The sequence below is a fragment of the Rattus norvegicus genome, chromosome 19 (assembly GCF_036323735.1).
Source record: "Rattus norvegicus strain BN/NHsdMcwi chromosome 19, GRCr8, whole genome shotgun sequence".
In the NCBI taxonomy this organism is placed as follows: Eukaryota; Metazoa; Chordata; class Mammalia; order Rodentia; family Muridae; genus Rattus; species Rattus norvegicus.
The window spans coordinates 55,392,485-55,413,340 of record NC_086037.1 but is presented as its reverse complement, the minus strand read 5'-3'; the positions used below and the strand labels follow the sequence as shown (position 1 = coordinate 55,413,340).

Genomic DNA, 20,856 nt, shown 5'->3' with positions numbered 1-20,856 from the left:
CCAACTTTTATTACTACCAGTTAGTAAATTAATAGTCAAATCAACCTATGAGTCGGAATGTGGGGGTACAAAACTGGTTCTAACCATCCTACCTAACTTGTGACTGAGCCAGAGGTCGGCAGACTGTGACCCCACCCGCTCTTTGACAGATTTGGCCTGGTGTTCGCCTTTGTAAGTAAGAGTCATTGGAACGTGGTTCAAGGCCATTGTATCTTGGTGGTGGTTGCCTTCAACCCCCCGAGGCTGAGATAAGTGTGATCTTTAGACCAGAATTTTACTAATGCTTTACAGAAAAAGTGTATATAAAAATATGCAATATATATATAAAACCACACATATATACATGTTATGTATATATCTACATCCTTCCCCTGAACTAACACTTGGGGTTGCTTTACAAGGCACACAGCTTTTGTAGGCCGTAGTAAATGGCTGCCTACCTAATGGATTAACCTAACAGATCAATTCCCATCCCAGTGGAAAGCTTTTGAAGGAAGACATCTTGGAAGAGAGAAGTCTTCTGATTGACTCTGAATGAGCATCTTTCTCATTACCCTGGAGTACTAGTGTTGCCAGTATTAAAGAGCAGACGCAAAGATGGCTTTTAATGAGGCCAGATAGTTGGGAGAGGTGGGTGGGACTGTCTATGGATTGAAAGAGGTCCCTTTAGCTATAGTTTCTGAGATTAATCCAAGGGTTGCTGGATTTTTCCATATGAAGAGACATGTTTATGGTAGCATGGTCCCTAGGTCTTGCTTGATGCTTTACCCCACAGACGCCTTTGTACCTGATCTCCTTTGGGAAGCTTGTCACTCTCCAGGGCTTGCTTCCAGCTTATGCCTTCAAAGTCCGGAGTCTGGATGTTGATAAAGGGCACCCCGAGATCCTTCTTTCCCTCATGCTCCTCTTCTCCTTCCCCTTCCCCATCGCTTCTCTCCTCCATGGCCCGCAGCTTCTCCAGGCGCTCCCTCTCAGCCTTCTCCCTTTCCAGGCGCTCCTTCTCAGCCCTCTCCTTCTCCAAGCGCTCCCTCTCCCGGTCCTTGCGGCCCTTGCGCCCCCCGCCCCCTGAAGGCGCCTGGCGCTGGTCGTCAACCTCGTGTGGGATCTCATCTGGGCCAGTGTGAGGTACCATCATCCCTTGCTTGCGGTCCCAATACATGAGGATGTTTTGCACATCCTTCAGACACGTGTCATAGACTTTAAACTTTTGTGCCAGGTTCTTGTCAGAGTCCTTCAGGAAGTCTCCTTCGCTCTCCTCCTGTTCCTGGGTAATTGGGAATCCAAACGCGTATTCGGTCGTGGCTTTCTTTTTCCTGGTGGTTTCTTCAAGTAATCCATGCTCTCTGACAGAAACTTTCCTTTCGATTGACTCCATCTTCATTTCTAATTTGGCGACAGAGGGAAGCTAGAAAGCAAAGCATATAAATCACACACCCAGCACCTCCTCAAAGACAAGCGAAACTGTATGCAGGACAGTATCTAGTTTCACCGGGAGGCCTAGGATTCAGGAGCCTCCTTAGGTGCAGTGAGTTTGGGAATCACTTTGTATGTAGTGTGGGGAGCTTCAGCGACAGGCCTGCCTCCTGGCTTTACATTGTAGGTGTGGCCGGTCGCTGACAACCTTTCTCTGTATAGTGGGGAGAGCAGAGCGTGAGAGATGGCTCAGAGGTTAAGAGCACTGGCTGTTCTTCCAGAGGTCTTTTTTTTTTTTAAGTATTTACTTTATGTATATGAGTACACTGTAGCTGTCTTCAGACACACCAGAAAAGGGCATCAGATTCCATTTCAGATGGTTGTGAGCCACCATGTGGTTGCTGGGAATTGAACTCAGGACCTCTGGAAGAGCAGTCAAAGCTCTTAACCACTGAGCCATCTCTCTAGTCCGCTATCCCCGCCCCTCCTAGAGGTCTTTTTTTTTTTTTAAAGATTTATTCATTTATTATATATAAGTACACTGTAGCTGTCTTCAGACACCAGAAGAGGGCATCAGATCTCATTACAGATGGCTGTGAGCCACCATGTGGTTGCTGGGATTTGAACTCAGGACCTCTGGAAGAGCAGTCGGGGCTCTTAACCACTGAGCCATTTCTCCAGCCCCCTAGAGGTCTTAAGTTCAATTCCCCATAACTATATGGTAGCTCACAATGGGGATAGTTAATAGGTACATCAAAGGATCGTTAACGACTGAGGATGCACAGCGATGCCTTAGCATTTACAACAGTACCTCTCATGGAGCCAGGGTTCTCTTAGCAGGAAGCTATTAAAACGACATAGCTTTGTACTGCATTTCTGGGGAACAAATGGGAGTTTAGAATCTGGTCATGTAAAACACTTATTTATCCAATGAACCTGATATACAACAATCAACGTACGCCCCCTTTTCTTACTGTGCTTTAACATTTATTTTGTGGGTTCTGTTTTTTTCTTTTTGCTTGGATGAAATTCTTAGGGGGTTCCATCACTCTGTGCGGTGTTCTTAGGGGACAGTAAGTTCAGTCCAATCTCATGATAACTCCCATACTCTAGTGCCCCCCTTCCCAGCTAAATGGAGGCTTGCTTCCAGCATGGAGTCTTGAGTGACCAAAGCTGGCTTCCCCTCTCATCCCACTGAGCCTCTTTTTCTACATCATCTCGAACACAGCCCAGCAAGATGGCCATATGAAAGCGCTTGTCAGAGCTGCCTTATTAAGTAAGAATTCCAGCACCCCACTCGAGCTTCTGTGAGAGAAGGTCTCAGTCTGCCACTGGGAAGACACCAGAGTTGGTATGGAAGGTGGAGGGACTTTCAGTTGGAGACTATAGAAACTCACCATAGAGAACCTGGAGGCTGACAAAAGATTCCAAAAAAAAAAAAAAAAAAAAAAAAAAAAGGAAGGATTTGGGAATGTGCGGGGGTTTTTATACAAACCATTCATGTAGGAGGTTACGTAGCAAATACAAAGGATCAATACAACATGGACAGACATGACCTCTGGAGACAGACGTCTGAGGAAAGATCCCTCAAAGGAAGCCATTCACTTGGAACTTGGACAGTACACTCTGAGACCATTTATGAGCTAAGCAGCTGTGCAGAGTAATTAGGAAGCTCGAAGGGGTCAGTACTGCATGTCAACAGTGCAAGGGTACACAAGCAAAACAACATTTACAAGTGTGTTTGTGACTTTTCATAAATTGGAAAATAAAAACGAATGACATTAATATCCACCATAAGAAGTTAGGAGAAGAAAGGGAAGAAAAGCAAAGAGGAAGACATTTTGAAAAGGTAGGAGGAGAAACCTACCAGAGAACAAACATAACGGGAAAGGGGTCACAGAGGCCACTGTGGTTTCTTTGGAAAGGGAACGAAAGTGACAGCAGTTTTGGGGACAGGGCCTATAGTAAGCAGGCTGGCCTAAACTGGAGCTTCTCATCCTCCTGCCCCACCACCTGCCTGCTGGGATTATCAGTGTGTGCCACCCTGCATGCCTGCTTTTAGGAAGTTCTGGGGATTGAACTGAGGGTGACTCCATCCCCGAGATGAAAAACTTCTAACAAGATTGAGAAATAAAAGAGAAAAGTAGAAATCAGTGTGGCATCGTAATGGAGTCAGGGCCGTATGGTCAGAAACTGTTTAAAGGCATAGTAAGGAAGGAACACTGTGAATTACTTCATGCTCATAATTTTGAAAATGGTAAGATGGCTACATGTTTAAAGAAAACTGCGATATCCTTTATGGTATCCAGGTAGCAGAGAGAAAGGAACAGTGGGAAGGTCCTGGGACAAGCTTCAAAGCCTTCAAAGGCACTCCCTCAAAGACCTGCTTCCTTCAAGTCCATTTGGCTGTGAATCGTTCAATGGATTTAATCGATCGAGGAACGAGTATCTTCATGATTTGTTATTTTAAGGGAGCCCATAGGCTGGCAACAACGCTTTCACAGGAGAGTCATTAGGGAGCATAGCAGACAGGGTAAAGTGACCAAGTCATATGGGAGGTGTTGGGGACCACAGCAAATAAGGTAAAGTAGCCAAGCTGGGAGGAGGAGAGGCTGAGGCTGAAAGCCTGTGAGCTGACTGAGGGGAAGGGAATTAGGGCCACAAAGGAAAGAAAGGTAGGAGGAAGGAAAAGGAAGGGGAACGGGGCTGGGGCTGGGGGAGGAGCTGGGGGGAGGGGGAGGGGGGGGGACAGAGTGTGTCAGGAGAGGTGAGGCTAGGACACAGAAAGGGAGAGTTCAAGAGTTAGTAGGATGAATAAAAACCCCACAGAGAAGCCGACCAAGTCAAACGGTGACATGTGACTGCCTCGTATCAACATGAAGTGACTGTTGGAAATTTTGGTCAAAAGAGTGTAATGGAGACTGAGGCAGAGTAAAGAAGGTTGAAGCATGAAGGGGATGGAGCATAGAGCCTGAGAGGAGGGAAAGATTTGGGGAAATTTTAGTTATCAAAGAAGAAGAGAAACACAGTGCTGGTGAGGGAGGCACAGGGTTGAAGGACACCTTGGGTCTTAAAGTTGGGTGGTTCTTAAGCTGGCTCATCCTCCCCCATCACCAGGCACCCCCTGGTGTCTCCTTTCACTCCCAGGGGATCTCTCTGGTCTCAGCTGGCTTTCTTTGAGGCTCCATTTTCAGACCAGGTGACTACATTAGACCAAGAAGGCTTTTAAGAAGTCTTCCCAAGGAATGCGGTCAAATGTGTCTTGTGCCAAGCTCAGGTGATCTACACATGCAGCTTGCCTTTAAGTAGATGGCTGGACGTAGGGATCAGACTTGAGCTGTCAGAAAATTCTCTCCCTACTGGTTGGCTTTTTAGAGCTGCTAGGGAAGAAAAGACACCAATGATCTTAACCAGCACTGGACTGTATGCTACAAAATGATCTGCTAGGTGAAAATGTACCCATGGGTACAATAGTGACAAGATTGTTTTATGGGAGCGACCAAATGTTCTCTTGATTTTATTTGAGGCCTGCTCCATAGGAGGGAATTCATATGTGGTGCTTTAAATATGGTAAAAAAAACCTCAAAAAACCAACCAACAGAACAACAATAACTAACCATGACTGCAGAAGTCATAGGTGCTGGAGAGAACTGACTGATGCCCTTAGAAGAAAGTCTTTAATACTAACCTATTTAGCACCAGCCAGGGTCCTGCAACAGGCCAAGAAAAGAGCGAAGAGTAGAATACATTAAGAGATAGGGTTCTGGGCTCTGACTTCACCACAGGTGGGCACTGCTATCCTTCTGCACATGCATCGGATATCAAATGCGTGACCAAGTGAAGCACAAACTCAGCGTGTGCATGTGGTCATGACCAACATCCCCGGGCTCGGCTCTTCCACCTTGTGCCCCGAGACAATATCCAGACAAAGTCAGTTTCTCAGTAAGGAGCGAGGGCTGCTACCTGCTTGTTTGTGGGTCCTTGTGACTTCTTTAGGGGTGGCTCCTCCTTTGCCACAGGGCCCGGTTTAGGTCTTTTGACCTTCCGTTTTAGCTCGTCCTCCTCCTTCTGCCTCTCCAACTCCTGCTGCAGCTTCTTTTCATGCATCTCCCTGGCGAGTCTTTCTAGCTCCCTGCATCAAGCCAGAGACAGAAAAACAGAGTTCAGCACCTCCTGTTCTACCTGCCAAGTGGGGACTGCCAGAGGAGGAGGATGCTGGACACAGCTTACGCAAAAGGAAGGAGAGAAGGAAGCAAAGGAAGGAGAGAGGGAAGGAGAAAGGGAGGGAATGAATTAAAAAAAGAGTGAATAAATGAATGAATGAAACAGAGGGGTCAAAACTAACTTTGAAAGGCTATTCAGCAAATCTCTGATGAGTTAAATGCAATTAGAATTTTCTTTTAACTTATCTGCATTTCTAGCCCTGACACTCCTCATGGGAGAGGAAGACAAAGGCTGAAAACAAGGTTGATCACGGAGAAGAATGTTCGAAGGCTGCTCTTGCTGTGGTATCAGTGCAGGTTCACTCTCACACCTGACCTTCAGACAGAAGGGATGCTGTGAGTATCAGTTCCTACCACAGCTGGCTCAAAGCCATGATGCTGGCTCTGGAAAGCTCTCCTCCTGTTTTTCTCTCCCTTTGTTCTGTGCTATCAACCGTGTCTGCCCGAGCTTCTAGTAGCACAGAGGCATTAAAGCAGGCACCGAATATAAAAAAAGGAGGAGATTGTACTTCTGAAGTATTTAACCCACAGCTTTTTAAAGGCTGAACACAAGGTGGGATTATGTAACTGAGATGCGGGGGTTGTGAAAAACCTGGGCACAGCCCAAAGTTTCTGGATATGCAATAGTCCAAACTTAATTAAAAATCAAATACCGTGTAGAAAATTGGCTGGCTTGGAGCTCACAGAGATCTGCCTGCCTCAGTCTCCAGGGTGCCGGGATTAATGGTGTATGCCATCGTGCCCAGAATAGTTTTGGTTCTAAACATACAAAATACCCATGTGCTGTGTATGCTATTACACCGTGCATGCAAAACCAATCAACACTGCCTGACACGCCTTGGCCCAGACTAGAGACTGTAGGGTTTTTACTGTGAATGTTTTTTTTTTTTTTTTGCCTTTATATAAACAGAATAGCTTAATTATGGAAAAGGAAGACTTCAAACATTTTCCTAGTCATGTGTTAGCATGAGATTATCAAATTAGTATATAATCAAGTTAGAATAAGTCAATTTTAAAAACTGCCGTTCCATTTCTGATTTGAGTTTCATTTTTTTTTAATTAAAAAAGCCTGAAGTGAATTTTGGCTTGAGATTAGGGCAGAATTTCCAGAATCTTTGGAAAATAAAGACAAACAAGCAGACTTTGGATATTTTGTCCTACGTGAGAGTATGAAAGCACGTTCCCAACACTTATGATTATAAAGGAAAAGTATTTACCAGCTTTCAAAAATGCCCAAGATACTCTTTGTCCTTCGGTATCAAAGATTTAATTCCTTACATAAAAATAGAGAAGCAACTGGCGGTGGTGCACAGTTTTAATCCTAGCACTTCTGAGGCTCAGGCAGGAGGATATCTGTGAGTTTTGAGTGGGGGGCCAGCCTCGTCTATACAGTGAGACCCTGTCTCTAAAGAAAAAGTGTGTTCATCTCATTAGTTATGCAAATTTACTTCTGTATATCACAAATTAGAAAAAATATATGTATGTCAAAGAATTATGTTAAAGTAAATTTTATTCTGATACCAGAGAAGGTTTGGGTTGTTTATCAATTTATCTATATTTCCTGAGGTCATGTAAACATTTATTCTTCTTTTTTTATAATTACAATTTTGATGAATTATTTTCAAGACTGAGTTTCTCTGTGTAGCCCTGGCTGTCCTGGAACTCAGAGATCCGCCTGCCTCTGCCTCCTGAGTGCTGGAGTTAAAGGCGTGCACCACTCTACCTAGTCAGGCAAACATTTCTTAGGCAAAAAGAACTCAAGAACACAAAAAGCTTAGGAAGCTCTGATTTACCTCTTTTTATGTCTACGAATCTGTAGTTGTTGCTGGCTGCTGGAACTCACTGTTTCCTGAGGCTGTGTCTACATCCTTCATGGTGTGTGTGTGTGTGACAAACATCTTGGTGGTAAGCAAATGTACACTATGAAGTGAATGCATGAAGGCAGCAAGTGCTGTAGCTTTGATGATAAAGGGGCATTTTCTGGGGGGCAAAGCTAAGCTTGTCATGCCTCTCGATGAATACACATTTCTCCTACTCAGGGGCAAAGATGAAGTGGGGGGGGCAGGAGAAGGACAATCTCTTTCAGAGTCCCAGAAAAGGTCTGAAGGCAGAGGGAGAGGAGAAAATGAACTTATATCACAGCTGAGTGCCATGGGTCTGTACACTCTAAACCCCAGAGGGTGCATGGGCACTGCCCAGGTCTCAGATGTCTGAAGACAGGGAGACTGTGAAGTAGGTAGCCTAAGCTTGCAGCTCTAGTTTTTTGGATCCCTACATGCTATGGAGTGATCTAGTTCCTGTACAGTCCCTCATGAGGCCTCGTGTTGACTGGGAGCTTGCCTTGGGTCTCTGGGGAACTGTCTAGGCTGAGGATCATAAAAAAGTAGCCTGCCACATGTGGGCTTAAGAAGTGGGAGAATAGTTAGGATATTATACTCATGCCAACAGAGTGGTTCCTGGGTCACAAGCTGTAGACCCCTAGGCATGTAGGACAACGTGTCCTACCCAGGATTCATTTGCTAGGGCAGCCGGTGGGACCCTGGAAGGACACAGGGATATGAAGTCCTTCTTGAGAACTAGCTATGACATCACAGAAGTTTCCCATAGTCCTAAATGCCCCAGCAGAAGGGAGCAGAGGATAATATGACACACTGAAAGTCTGCAGCAGCAGGGGTCCTGGATTAGTTTTCCCCACCTTCCACAGATACCCCTCCAGGTTACTGCTGTTTTTTTTTTTTTTTTGGAAGATAACTCAGGGCTGAGCAGGCACCCTATCGACCCTGGTCTCCCTGTGAGCTCCTCCCCAGGGGACAGTGCTGCTTTGGCCAAGTGTTGGTCCCACCTCTTCTTTCTCTCCCGGAGTGCCTGCCGAACCTCGCGGTCAAATGCAATTTTCTGTTCTGCTGTTAGGGCATCATACTCTTCCTCATCAAGTGTCTGGAGACGCTCCTTCTCCTTCGCAAGAGCTTCCTGGCGTTTGGTCTCTGTGGAGTGAACAGAGAGAAGGGGATGTCAAAGCCTTAGTAGCTTTGCCCACACAGCAATAGCGGGAGGTGGTGGGGGTGGGGGGAGGGGCGGGAGAAGGGGGTGTAGATGGCTGTTCCAGTCCCTGATGGTTTCCCTTCATTTCTATAGTGCCATGTTTGGGTTCCATCTATGGTTAGCTGAGTGGTGGTCCCCAAAGGTGCTCCTGTCTCAATCCTTAAACTTGTGATTGTGGGGCTTCCCATGGCGGAAGGACATTCTTGCAGACGCAATTGAATTAGGTTGTCTGAGTGGCAGAGTCCCATCAGAAGGTTCCTTGTAAGAGGGAGGTAGGAGGGTCGGAGGAGAGGGCTGACAGCGGAAGCCGAGAGATGTGACAGAAGAATGAAGGATGCAAGGAAGGGGCATGGGTCCAGGAATTCAGGTCGCTTCTGAAAGCTATAAGAGGCAAGGAGAGCTTCTAAGGGCCCACGATGCTGTTGACACCTGGGCTTCAAGACCGTTGACCCCAGAACCGTAACATAGTGAATCCATGGTGTTTCAGATCATCACGTTTGTAATCTTGATGACTTGTCTGGAGAGACTCGACAGACACTGATTCTGTGACGGAGATACGGATTCAGCCCGAAGACCATGGGGGAGGGGCATTTCTTTCAAACCGGCCATTATAGAAAAGTGTTCTAGACAACTAGGAAGAAGGCGGTTGGTCAAGTCATCAGGTTTCCATCTCCCTAAGTTCACGGTAGAAACTTAATCCTCAATATGATAGTGTGGTCTATCATTGAGGAATTAGGTCATAAGGATGGGGCCCTCCTGAATGGGATTAGTGTCCTTTAAAATGAGGCCTGAGGGAGGATGCCCTTTCTGCCAGGCCAAGATTCGGCAAGAAGACAGAGTCTGACCACAGTCTAGTCCTCAGCAGACACTGATTCCATGTTAGAGACACAGACTCAGCTCAAAGATCATCAAGGAAAATAAAAGCTGTTTCTTTCAAATTGATCATTACAGAAAAGTGTTCTAGATAACCGGGAAGGAGGTTGAAACACTTCAAAGGAGGCCTGGTTCTTGTTCCTGGTGAGAGTCCGAAGAAGCAGACTTTGAGTCCTGTTCCTGAATGAAGTCTGCTTTAAAGATTCCCTCACTCCAAGATTATGAGCTGTGTAGATGGTGCCAGGAGAGGAAAGGCCACCTTTGCCTGTGGAACCATCTTTCTGGTCCTTGTTATCTATTTTTCAATCAAATCTTTCAATCACTAGTTAGTGGGTTTTTTGTTATTGTTTGGTTTTTGCTGGCTATTGAGGTAATGATAGAAGTGACTCTCCTCTGGATATACTACAGTATATATAGATATAGTGCAGTGACATAGTATACACAATTTACTGTAGTCTTGCTAGCCAGCCAGGCTGGCCTCGAGCTTACAATCCTTCTGCCTACGCTACGCCTACTGAGGGCCATCATATTTCTCTATCATGTGATCCCCAAGAGACCTTTCCTATCTTGTGGTTTCAAAATGGGGACAATAATCTTCAGGAGTGAGGATGAGACGGCCCAAAGTATATAGAATAGTCTCATTAGTCTAAAGGGACAGCATAGTTGCCTTAAACCAAACCAGCAAGCAAAGTATCTTAGGCTAGGACGTCCTCACAGTGTGTTCTCCTTAAGGTCTGCCTATGATTAGAAACGAGTACCCCGGTCACTTGTCAGGACAGAGGTAGGGTGCCAGTGAGACACAAGGTAGCACAATGTCATTTAAACCCATTGGGTTATTACACCAGGAGAACAAGTTGAAAGCCATGAGGGCTCCGTGGGGAGGTCATCCAGGGAGGTCAGGGCCTTGCCTTCTAGCTCCTTTTTAGCTTTCTCCTGGGCTTTCATGGCCACATAATCCTGAGACATGTTGATGACATATATGTGCTCCCGGCTACCGATGGCCTTTAGCAGGCAGATGAGGGCAGAAGGTGCGTTCCGTGCAAAGAGCGTGTCTAGGCCATCGAACACCACACCTCTGAAACAGTCGCTCAGCTGCAAGCAAGAGAACGAGATGGTTATTTCAGCCCGAATCAACTGTTCTCTATGGAGAGGTGGCTTTTTCCTCTGTCGGGCTTGGCAGACCCACTGGGCTCCAATATAAACAACCATGAAACCAAAGTCCAGGTGGTGACAGGAAATGAAGGTGTTTAATGGAACTTACTGCCCCCTCCCCAGTGTAAATGAAGACTAAATGCCTTAACGATGCACTTATGAAAGAATGTGACGGTAGGGGTTGAAGAACAAAGGATTTGTTTCATCTCTGCGTGTAGAATAAAGGAACAAAGCAAGTGTCAAAAGGTCTAGAAAGCTCCATGAGGTGTATGAAAATAAGACGCAAAGGAGAGAGGTGGGAAGGGTTCTCACAGTGGAGAACTCAGCAGCAAGAGCCTGCTCGAACTTTTCTTTTTGTGTATGTACATGTGTGTACATGTATGTGCATGTTTGTGTGCAGGTGCACACGCACAAGCATGCACATGCAAGTGGAAGCCAGAGGACAACCTTGGGTGTTATTCCTTGACAGCTGACCATCTCTCTTCTCTATACCTCTGTCTGTCGGTCTGTCTGTCGGTCTGTCTGTCTGTCTGTCTGTCGGTCTGTCTGTCTGTCTGTCTCTCAAAAAACAAAGACCAAAAAAATCCCACCAAGGTCTCTCGTTAGGACTTGGGGTTCACTGACTCTGCTAGGCTGGCTGGCCAGTGAGTCTCAGGGATCCTTTGGTCTTTGTCTGCCCAGATTTTTATGAGGTGCCTGCTGGGAGACCCAACTCGGCATACATTTTGCTACTAAGTTGTCTCTCGGGCCTGTAGTTTTCTTAGCCGTTCCACTGCCTTAGAGTGACTATGGCAATAGAACTGGGCTGGAATGATCTTGGAGTTACGACCACTGCAGACAACAGCTTCTCCTGCAAAGTGGTATTACAGGAGCTCAGTGGAGCCACCAATGGCCAGGACTGAGCATGAAGACTGGAGTTAAATCCCCAGCACCCAAGTAGGTATCAGGCAGGTGTGTGCTGCTTGTAACCCCAGCACTTGGGATGCCAAGGTGGGATCTCTGCAATAAACTGGCCCACAAGATTAGCCGGGATTGGTAACTTCTGGCTGCTGTGAGAGACCTGATGTCATTAAATAAAAAGCAAAGAGCAACGATGATGATACCTGATATCGATTTCCCAACCCTTGGATTCCAACCCATGTGCACACACAGATATAAACACACACACACACACACACACACACACACACCTTATACACATGAACAAATGAAAAAATGTGCACTTAAGAGCTGCCCAGTGTGAGAAACTAGAGAAAACACACAGCTTTGGGATCTCCTAGACCTTGCTGGTCATGACTACAGGTCATTTACATAGTTCTTTTAGGTGTCCACATGGTGTTGGAGATAAAACCAAGTCCTTGAGCGAGCCAGGCAGGCACTCTTCCACTGAGCTGCAGTCCCCCCAAGTTCCTAAAGAATAAAATCACATTGGTTTTGACCTTAAAAGCAGTATGCCTTTAAGAAGAATTGACAAAGATAAAAGGAGATATAAAATCCATAGACCTACTAACCAAACACAGTAACACATACTGTAGGAATTTCCCCCCATGCATGTGACATTATTTGCAAATGTATAAAATGTAATTTTGCTTTACATATTAATTTTTTCATATTACACTATGAAAACATTTTTTAAAAAAAAACCCAGCAATTTACAGAGACCCATGTTTTACTTTTGAGATAAAAGTCTAATTATGCAACCTAACCTGGTCTGAACTCCGCAATCCCGTGCCCCACCTTCCTGAGCATGGGGATTACAGATGTGCACTACCGTGCCAGGCGAGCTCAGACTTCAAGCTGCTCACATTGCTCTTTGTACCACATTGCTCTTTTTGCTTCATTTCTTTGATGTGTAACCTTCTGCTCCCTGGTTCTTTAAAAAGAAGAGTGGCTTCTGATTGGAGGGAAGGTAGGGGTCCTGGACAAGAAAGTGGCTGTTAAGCCTGAAGAAGCCCACTTTCCCTCTTGGAGACCCGAGGGCTCCGAGGTCCCTGAGGGTGGCGGATAGCCTAGCATCGCTCGCGGCTCTCAGTGTGGGTTCAGTGTGTGAGCTCCAAGCCTGCGGCTTTGTGTGGGTGGGTGTGCACGCACCTGTATCCGCTCAGCCAGGATCTGAATGAGAAGGTCATCTGGGAGCACACAGCTCATCAGCCCAGTCTCCCCTCCGATACTGGCGCTGACGCTGAGCCGCCGCTGGGTGGGGCCGCCGAGGAGAGGGCTGGAGGAGATCTGGAGAGTGGGAGGAGGACAGGAAGTCAGAAGCCAGCCTTATTTCTCAAGGACTATAGCCTTGTAGCCTCCACAAAAAACAAACAAACAAAACATACAACTTCTGCAAGCTCCTTATTCATAAATGAGGACTGTATTGCAAAAGGCACAATTCTCATTTTCTCTCAAGAATGGCTGGTAGCTTCAAGCAGGGATATTGTGGGAAGTTCTTTGCAGGTGTCCTGCATCTTTGACTGCCCATCCACTCAACAGATATTTACTTAGCTCCCATGGTGCACCAGACCCTCCTCGTGGGCTAGGCCTCCAACAACAAGCAGGACCAGCAATGGTGCTGCCCCTAGGGTGCTTAACATTCTCAGGGGAGACAGAAACTGAGCGCTCTGTACAGGGACCGGCAATATTCATGGCAGTGAGGAGAGTGGTGGGAAAGTGACCAGGCAAGGGAAATGAAGGAGCGGTGAAGGGGTGGAGAATGATGGGAGCATCCTATGAGTTCGGAACCATGGCAGACTGAGACAAGAGCTCGAGAACCGCCCCTGTGAGGGAGCTGCTAGCTACCTCCGTGTGTGCGGGAGCTGATTTGGGAGCGCACAGGAGCTGGAATCTGGGAAGCAATAGTGGCGGTGGGATAGAGGGAGGCTGGTGGATGTCTGGATGGGATTGGTGGAGATGATCAGGGGCAACGGAGACAGAGGAGGCAGTCCTTGAAGGAAAGCGTGAAGGGGATGAAGGGTGAGTTAGGAACTCGAGAGGATGAAGGACAGGTAAAAAAAAAAAGGAAGGATACAATATAAAGGAATAACTGGAGAGCAAGGGCTCTCTCTGGGTTTAACCCCTGAATTGAATAAGGGGGAAGGCTAGTGAAGCCCACTGGGAGATGTGGTGGTGAAAGCACGGGGTCATTGTCTTTGGAGCTCAGCGGACAGATTGTCGGCTGAGAATTAAGAAGAGTAGTGTGCCTTAGAGGTCAGGAAAGTGAGGAGGGCCAGGGGATGGCCATTTCAGACAAAGGGCTAATTTACTGCGGCAGACCATGGAATAGATTGTGTTAAATTTAAATTAGGGCTATTGAGGAGAGGCAAATAATTTTTCCAGCCGTGATCAGTTTGGTTTGGATGGAATTGAGTCCGGTGGGCTGGAGATTGCCTGGAGGATATGGAAAGGGGGAAGGTGTAAGAGGCTACAGTGGCGGACCATGGGATCCAAGTGGGAGGAAGGGAACAGTGAGGTGGGCTGTGTGCAGAGAGATGGAGGCCCAGAGGTTCCCGTGGGACCAGTTGCACTTGAGGATGGTGGCTGGCATGTAGGGTGTGTGATACAGTGGCGGCGAAGCTTATGGGTGACAGTGACAAATGTCTAGGGCACAGTCATGGTAGTGGGTGGCTGAGGAGACCACAAAATTCAGAAGTAAGAACGTGAAACTAAATGTTACCCAAAAGATAGGATTTCTTCCCATTTGCAATATCAACGGTCAGTCACGGGTGTCAGAGGACTCATGCAATACTTGAGCTTCAAAAGGACCCAGCACTCATGTGTCTGAGGTAAAGCCCTTGGCAGGGGATTTTGTTGCCCAAATCATTTGGGTCTTATCACACTGAACAATGCAGGCTTGTGTGTATATGTGTGCTTGTGTATGCGTGAGTGTGCGTGAATATGTATGTGTGTGCTCGCACGCACACGCATGTGTACATGCATGTGGTGCACAAGCTCTGATTTCTACTCCGACTTTTAGAGTTATTATTTGCTGAGAGAGGGTTAGAGTCAGAACTGGAATTTTCTGCGGTCCCTGGCACATTCTAAAAGTCTTCGCTTCTAGATGGGTAGAAAGAAAACAAACAAACCTTACCATGACACCCTATTTGTAACAAATTCAAACATCTGTATAAAGAATGTCATCTTAGCTGTCAGGGAAGAGTTGGTTAAAGGCTGGTGCTCCCAAAGAAAATGAGCCAGTGGTTCTGATTTACCAGATGTTAAGAGTGCAAAACACACGTTGAGGGGAGGTGCAGATAAAAGAGCTTGCTGGGCAGCAGTTAACCCCCGAGATGCTCCATCCAGCCTGTAGGAGTCTTCTCCCGTGAGGACATTGCTCTATCCACCTCTCCCATCTACACTCTGGTCTCTGTTCCTGTTAGGAGCTAAATCTTACTTAACCTGAATTCCCAATCTAATGCTCAGTTTTCTTCTTCCAAAGGTCTACGAGCCAGTTGTATCCATCTGCCTATCCAATGCATGGCCTCCTCTCTACAAGGGCATTCAGCTATCTCTACTCACCTTAGCTACCCACTAAGAAACACCCAGTGCCTAGACAGCATGATTCCAAGACTCTATTTGAGGACCTGAAGACCCTCGAATCTTCCCATTTCCCCCCACCCCCAATGTCCTCTAATTCCTTCTCTACTTTGGCTGGCCTCCTCTTCTGACTCCACATCAACTGCCTGTACCTAGTTCTGAGCACACTTGTCCTCTGCTCCAACGATGACAATGTCTTACTTGCTTCTCTGTCTCTGAGTGAGGGCTGCCAGGGGCCATTTGGGGGAAATATTAAAACTGTGAATTTAAGGTTCTGGTTTTAGTTGGGCCACCAGCATTCTTAACTCTTCTTTATGCAGCAGTAGTTTTGGGATCTGTTTTAACACTAGGAATATTTGTGCTCTAGCATTCCCTTTTAGGTAGCCTACAACTCCCACCACCTCACTGCTTCCCATAAGAGACCACGCCTCTTGTACACATATCAGCTAAGATGTTCCCCAACCTCCACCTTCCATCTCACGTCACCTATCCTCCTCTCCCTCCTCTCTCCTCTTGGGATCTCATTTCTTCTTGTGTGGACCTTATATTTTGCAAGAATGCCTTCCCCTTTTCCTTTCATCCATCCACCCATTCCTCCTGCTCTTTAAGAAGACAATAAGGTGGTTTATTCTGAGCTGAATGTGGGTGTTGATGGCTTGGGAACACAGACGTTACCAAGAATGACAAGTCCCCCAGGGCTGCTTTCATTTCAGACCTGCTTCCTACTTTTGCCTTCATTTCTCTCTCAGTTACCCACATGCTTGACCTTGGGCAGGCTTTCTGGCAACTCCTCTCAGCCCTTCTGCTCACATCGTAGGGGATTCTATTCACTTGACCTCAGTATCTATCCACAGCTTATTCCTCGCTTTCATCTGATGCCTTTGCCATTTCCCAAGATGGCTCTGTAAATCCCTCAGCCGGAGCCAAGTGACTTCTTTATGACTTATCCCGACTTTCCCTACAGCCCTGCACTCTGTAGCTTAGTGGTCCAATCTTTTATGGTCCTCTTGTGCTGGTCTGAGACATAGGAGATTATTATTATTACAGGATTCTAAAAATGGTTGAATAGTGACAATTTTCCAGGGTTCAACTTAATTTCTCTTGTGGTCATCTTCTGTCACCATTTTCCTTCAGGTACTTTGTAAGCATCATTCCTCACAGACTCCCTACTAGTGTGGCTTGAATGGGAGACCTCGCTTTCATCAATTTCACCCCTCTGGGATCCATCCCAGTGCCAGTAAGAGAATAGTGCTTACTGGGTACCAGAAGGCTGCGTACTGACTTCTGAAGGAGTGGTGTAGGACAGCCGCAGGATGCTGGCCCGGCTGCAGGATGCTGTGAAGGAGGAAGGATACCGATGCCCTTCCCAGGGGTCCCTGTGTACCTGCGGTGTTTCAGATTGGTGCTGATGATGTTGCTGCTGTTGCTGCTGTTGTGGCTGTTGCTGCTGTTGTGGTTGTTGCTGCTGCTGCTGCTGCTGCTGCTGCCCCTGCTGCTTCTGAGACCCAGACCAGTGGCTTTCCGTCTTGCCTTTGGAGAGCATCACGCTCCCACGCATGCTCTTCGGGATTTTGTATTCCTGGGTCAGTAGAGTGAGATCGGAGGTAAACCTGCCCAAGTTCTCAGTGCTTAGTCGTGCTGGTGCCCCAAGGTTTTGAGTCACTGAAGACTCCTGGGCTGTTGGAGAAGATGGTGGGTGTTTAGCAAAAGTTGTCCTACAGTGTGAAGGAGATGACAGTGGGGTGCAATGCACCAAAGCCCAAGTTACTCTCTTATAGGACACCGAGCAATCTCCATGTGCAGCTGACTGACCTGGGCTGGAATAAGAGGTCCCGCCCACCGATCATTGGATGATGGCTCCCTTGGGGTGCTGAGCCTTTTTCTGCCTGCATTAGTTTTTAATACTATGACCAAAGGCAACTTTATAGACAAAGTTTTTATTTTGGTCCCTACCAACTGGGACCAAGTTGTTTAAATATTTGAGCCATGGGGGAGGGGATGGTCATTTCCCATTCAAATGACCATATTGCCCAACCTTTCGATGGCTCCTGCAATGGTCTGTGCCCATCTTCTTTCTCAGCCCCGAGGTCAAGAATTTCTTAAGTTGCTTGTGCACTAAGGCCTTGCTTGGAACCTTCTAAGCTTTTGCGCAGTGCTAAGGTCAAGGAACAGATGGGGCAGAGCCAACTCTAATGACGAATGGATGGATTAAGCAGGAAGTGTCTGATGATAGAAATGGGACCTTAACTCACACAGTTAATTTCTCCGGTTTGTTCCTGACCCCCCTTCCAAGCAGACTGCTACCCTCTCCGCTCCATCGTGAAATACTTTCTAAAAATTCCATTAAAGTCTACCTAGACAAGCTCTTGCTGGAGTGCCTTTGTGCAAGCCCCGAGCCTCAGACTCTTCTTATGGTCCTCTTCCCTGACATATTTGCCCTGTCTCATGGTGCCCCTTGGGATTCTGACTTCAAAGATGGACACCCCTGAAGGAGACATTCTTTGCTTCCTAAGCTAAGCAGCATTCGTGGTTCTCTAGGTCTTGGAGAGACAAGGACTCAATGTTCCTGCCAATCATATCAGCATATAACTTTCCAGAGTTCCCTCATAGCTACAGTTCCCTCTGGGAACTTATTATTTCCTGCAACCTCCTCCTCCCCTCTCCCAGGATTTGGGGATACATACAGAGAAGCCACACTGTACCTACCGGAGGACGAGGGAAGCTGAATCCATTAGTGGAACAGTCACAGATGAGTTCTACAGCAGTTGTGGGGTGTGCCAGGCTTTTAACTCACCAGAGCCTCCCTCTACCTGGCCTTCCACCCGGCCCCTCACCAGACCCTGCACCCGGCCCTCACCAGACCTTTCACCATGCCCCTCACCGGACCTGACACCTCTGCTCTGCTCCACTCAGCTGCCTCTGAAGCGCTGGCCACTAGTATCTCCCCTCAGCCTTGACTACTTTTCACTATGGATTCCAGGTCTTTTGCCCACCCTGTTCTTCATTAACTATACAATCTCTTTACAGTGTCCACGAGCCTCTAGCTGTTTCTCTTCTGTCACGCCCTCCATATTTCAATAAGAACATCTAGACACAAGGTTAGCAAAAGTTTTCATTTGAACAAATGACTTCCCTTTCTCCCTTTTCCCTTCATTTTCCTTCCTTTCTTGGTCCCTCTCCCATGCCCTGTCTTCATTTCACTCCTGTCCCTGCTCAATTTCTCTAAATGGTGATCCAAGCCACCGCCATCACAGTGATCTTTGTAATTAAAAAATTTCCAGTAGCACGTTAAAGTAAAAAACCAACTACAATGGTATATTTTATTTAACCTATTACGAGAGGATGGACAGGTCAACATCTAAGCCAAGCATTAAAAAAAAAAACTCTCTGACTGTGCTGCTGGGCAGTCCCCTGCTCATACTGTGTCCTCAGTGGCCCGGAGTACACCGTGCTTTTATAGCTCACATAACCCTGACCTAGCCACAATTCAGGCACGCAGGAGCTTCCTGTGGCTTCTGATTGGCACATGTGGACCTGCACTTGGTTACCTCACCCCAGCCTGCTGACTGCAGCAGACAGCAATGCTGGCTAGGGCCTCACCCTGCCACTGAGGCTCCCAAAGGCACCAGAAACTGCTGGAGCTTTCAGCAGGTTTCAGCAGCCTCCAATTCTGCTCATTTATTGGCTCTGTGAGTTTTTGCTTAAAAATACCTCTTAGGTAAGCCCAGCACTGCTCCCACGCTCCGAATACAGTAGTGAGGAAGATTCGCTTCTGTACTGGGAGAAGTGGGCAGAATGAAATAAATGGAGTGAGAGCAGCATAACTAGAGCAAAGGGCTCCAGAGCACAGAGCGGGGAGCCTGTGGAAGCCTCACCTCTCTCCCTGATCTCTCCTTCCCCAGCACCTGCCCTGCAGAATGCTGCCTTTGGGGCCCTGCCTCCATCTAAGTGTCCCCTGGCTTCTCTACCAGTGCTTCCTGCTAACCACAAGTCTTCCTCAGGGAGTTCCCTTTTCCTCTGAGTCTCTCTGTGTGTGTCTTCCCAGTGTCTGCAGCTCTCACTTCACTGACGGACACCCCTAGACCAGCCTCCAGCTTGATGGGAATCAGTTCAGAGGCTCAAACCCATCATTTCTCTGATGCTAACATGGTGGCATGGACCACTGCTTTATCAGATACAGGAGAACATACAAGAGAGATAGAATTAAGATATTGCTTGGGATTTCCCTTGAGGAACCATTTCTCTTATCTACCCAGTAAAGAACCTTGTTTTCCCATGAGCATCCCAAGCAGAGGAACTGAGAGTTGATCAACTAGCAGGTATGGGGTGCTATCAGGAACTGCGTCATGCTCTTAGGAATGTTCACAGAGAAAGGATCCAGCTCTGGTCAGATCCCCTGCTTTGAACCCAATGTATGTTTTCCTTGTGTTGCTTTCCTGACCCATGGTCCTCAGATGACTCCTCAGATGACTGGATGGAGTCAGGATTCTTGGCTTGTACTAGGAAGGCCATACCAGGCTTCTCTCTGCTGAGATCCAAAAGTTCAACCCACCTTCTTAGGCTTCCTCCTCCCAGGATTCCTTGCAGGGTAAATGACATCACTTTCCTAGTTTCTGTGGTTTGAAGTCTCTGTGATCACCCCGAGCATCCCTGCTCCTTCAGTTCTCCACCATGTATGTAGACACAGAACCAGCGGGACCAAGGTCTTTTTTATCCCTGCTTTTCTATGATTCCCTTTACATTATGAGAGTTACTTTTCTACTCTTGCTTTTGGATATCTAGGAGATAGACCATAGTCACCCCCAATTCTTTCTATTCAATAGAATTAAAATCAAAGCTAATTTCAATTGATCCATAAACAACCAACCGTCCATTCCACCTCTGATTTACTATCAGCCTCCTTGATTTCTTGGTCTTACCCTTGTCTCTAGTTTTCTTGTTAATATTTGCCTGATCCTTGAAGCCCATTTTCACGAAGACTTCCCCAGACCATCTTTTCTGGAACTTTCTAGCCCTAAAGTTACTCTCTCAAAGAAACCAAAATGTTTATGGTTGTAGCGTTTTCTTGTGCTGAATGAACGCATCTTTGTTACCCTCCAAGTGTCAACCCAGCCTTAATATGGGTTGTAGCTCTTCCCGATCCTGCTTTCTACTGTGTCAGGCATGCACCTGACGCAGGACTGATACTTCTGCATGCCTGCTGGGTAAAGAGAATTCTCTAGCAACAAGTCAAACACCAGCCTTAGACCTGGCTGTAGGAGAGGAAGCTCAATGGGCTGCACGGAGGAATGGTCTGACCAGTAAGGGTCCTGAGGTGATAGGTTAGCGTGAATAGTGCTTGCTAGGCAAGCATGAGGACCTGAGATTAATACCCAGAACCCATATAAACAACCAGGTGTGGTAGCACGAACTTGTAAGCCCGGTGCTGAGGAGAAGAAACATGGATTTTTGGGACTCACTGACCGGCTAGCTTAGTGCGACAGGTGCGCTCCAGACCAGTGAGAGACCCTGTTTCAATAAATCAGGTGGGAAGCCCCTCAGAAGGACACCCAAGGTAGTTCCCTGACTTTCGCGTGCACATGTCCTTACATGCATGTGTATGCACACACACATGCACACGTACACGCTCACA

At 47.0% G+C, this 20,856-nt stretch overlaps 1 protein-coding gene across 9 annotated transcripts in view; it reads right to left on the bottom strand.

Moving 5' to 3' along the window:
* The window catches only part of Hydin (Hydin, axonemal central pair apparatus protein), a 346,279-nt gene that overhangs the window by 79,320 nt on the left and 246,103 nt on the right, over positions 1-20,856 (bottom strand). For all 9 annotated transcript variants that reach the window (XM_039098232.2, XM_039098235.2, XM_039098234.2 and 6 more), the window contains 6 exons: positions 16,609-16,901; positions 12,795-12,932; positions 10,460-10,643; positions 8,479-8,620; positions 5,377-5,545; positions 788-1,405 (listed from right to left, as the gene is read on the bottom strand). In XM_039098232.2, coding sequence (XP_038954160.1) covers positions 788-1,405; positions 5,377-5,545; positions 8,479-8,620; positions 10,460-10,643; positions 12,795-12,932; positions 16,609-16,901 — 1,544 coding nt within the window. The remainder of the gene's footprint in view (positions 1-787; positions 1,406-5,376; positions 5,546-8,478; positions 8,621-10,459; positions 10,644-12,794; positions 12,933-16,608; positions 16,902-20,856) is intronic.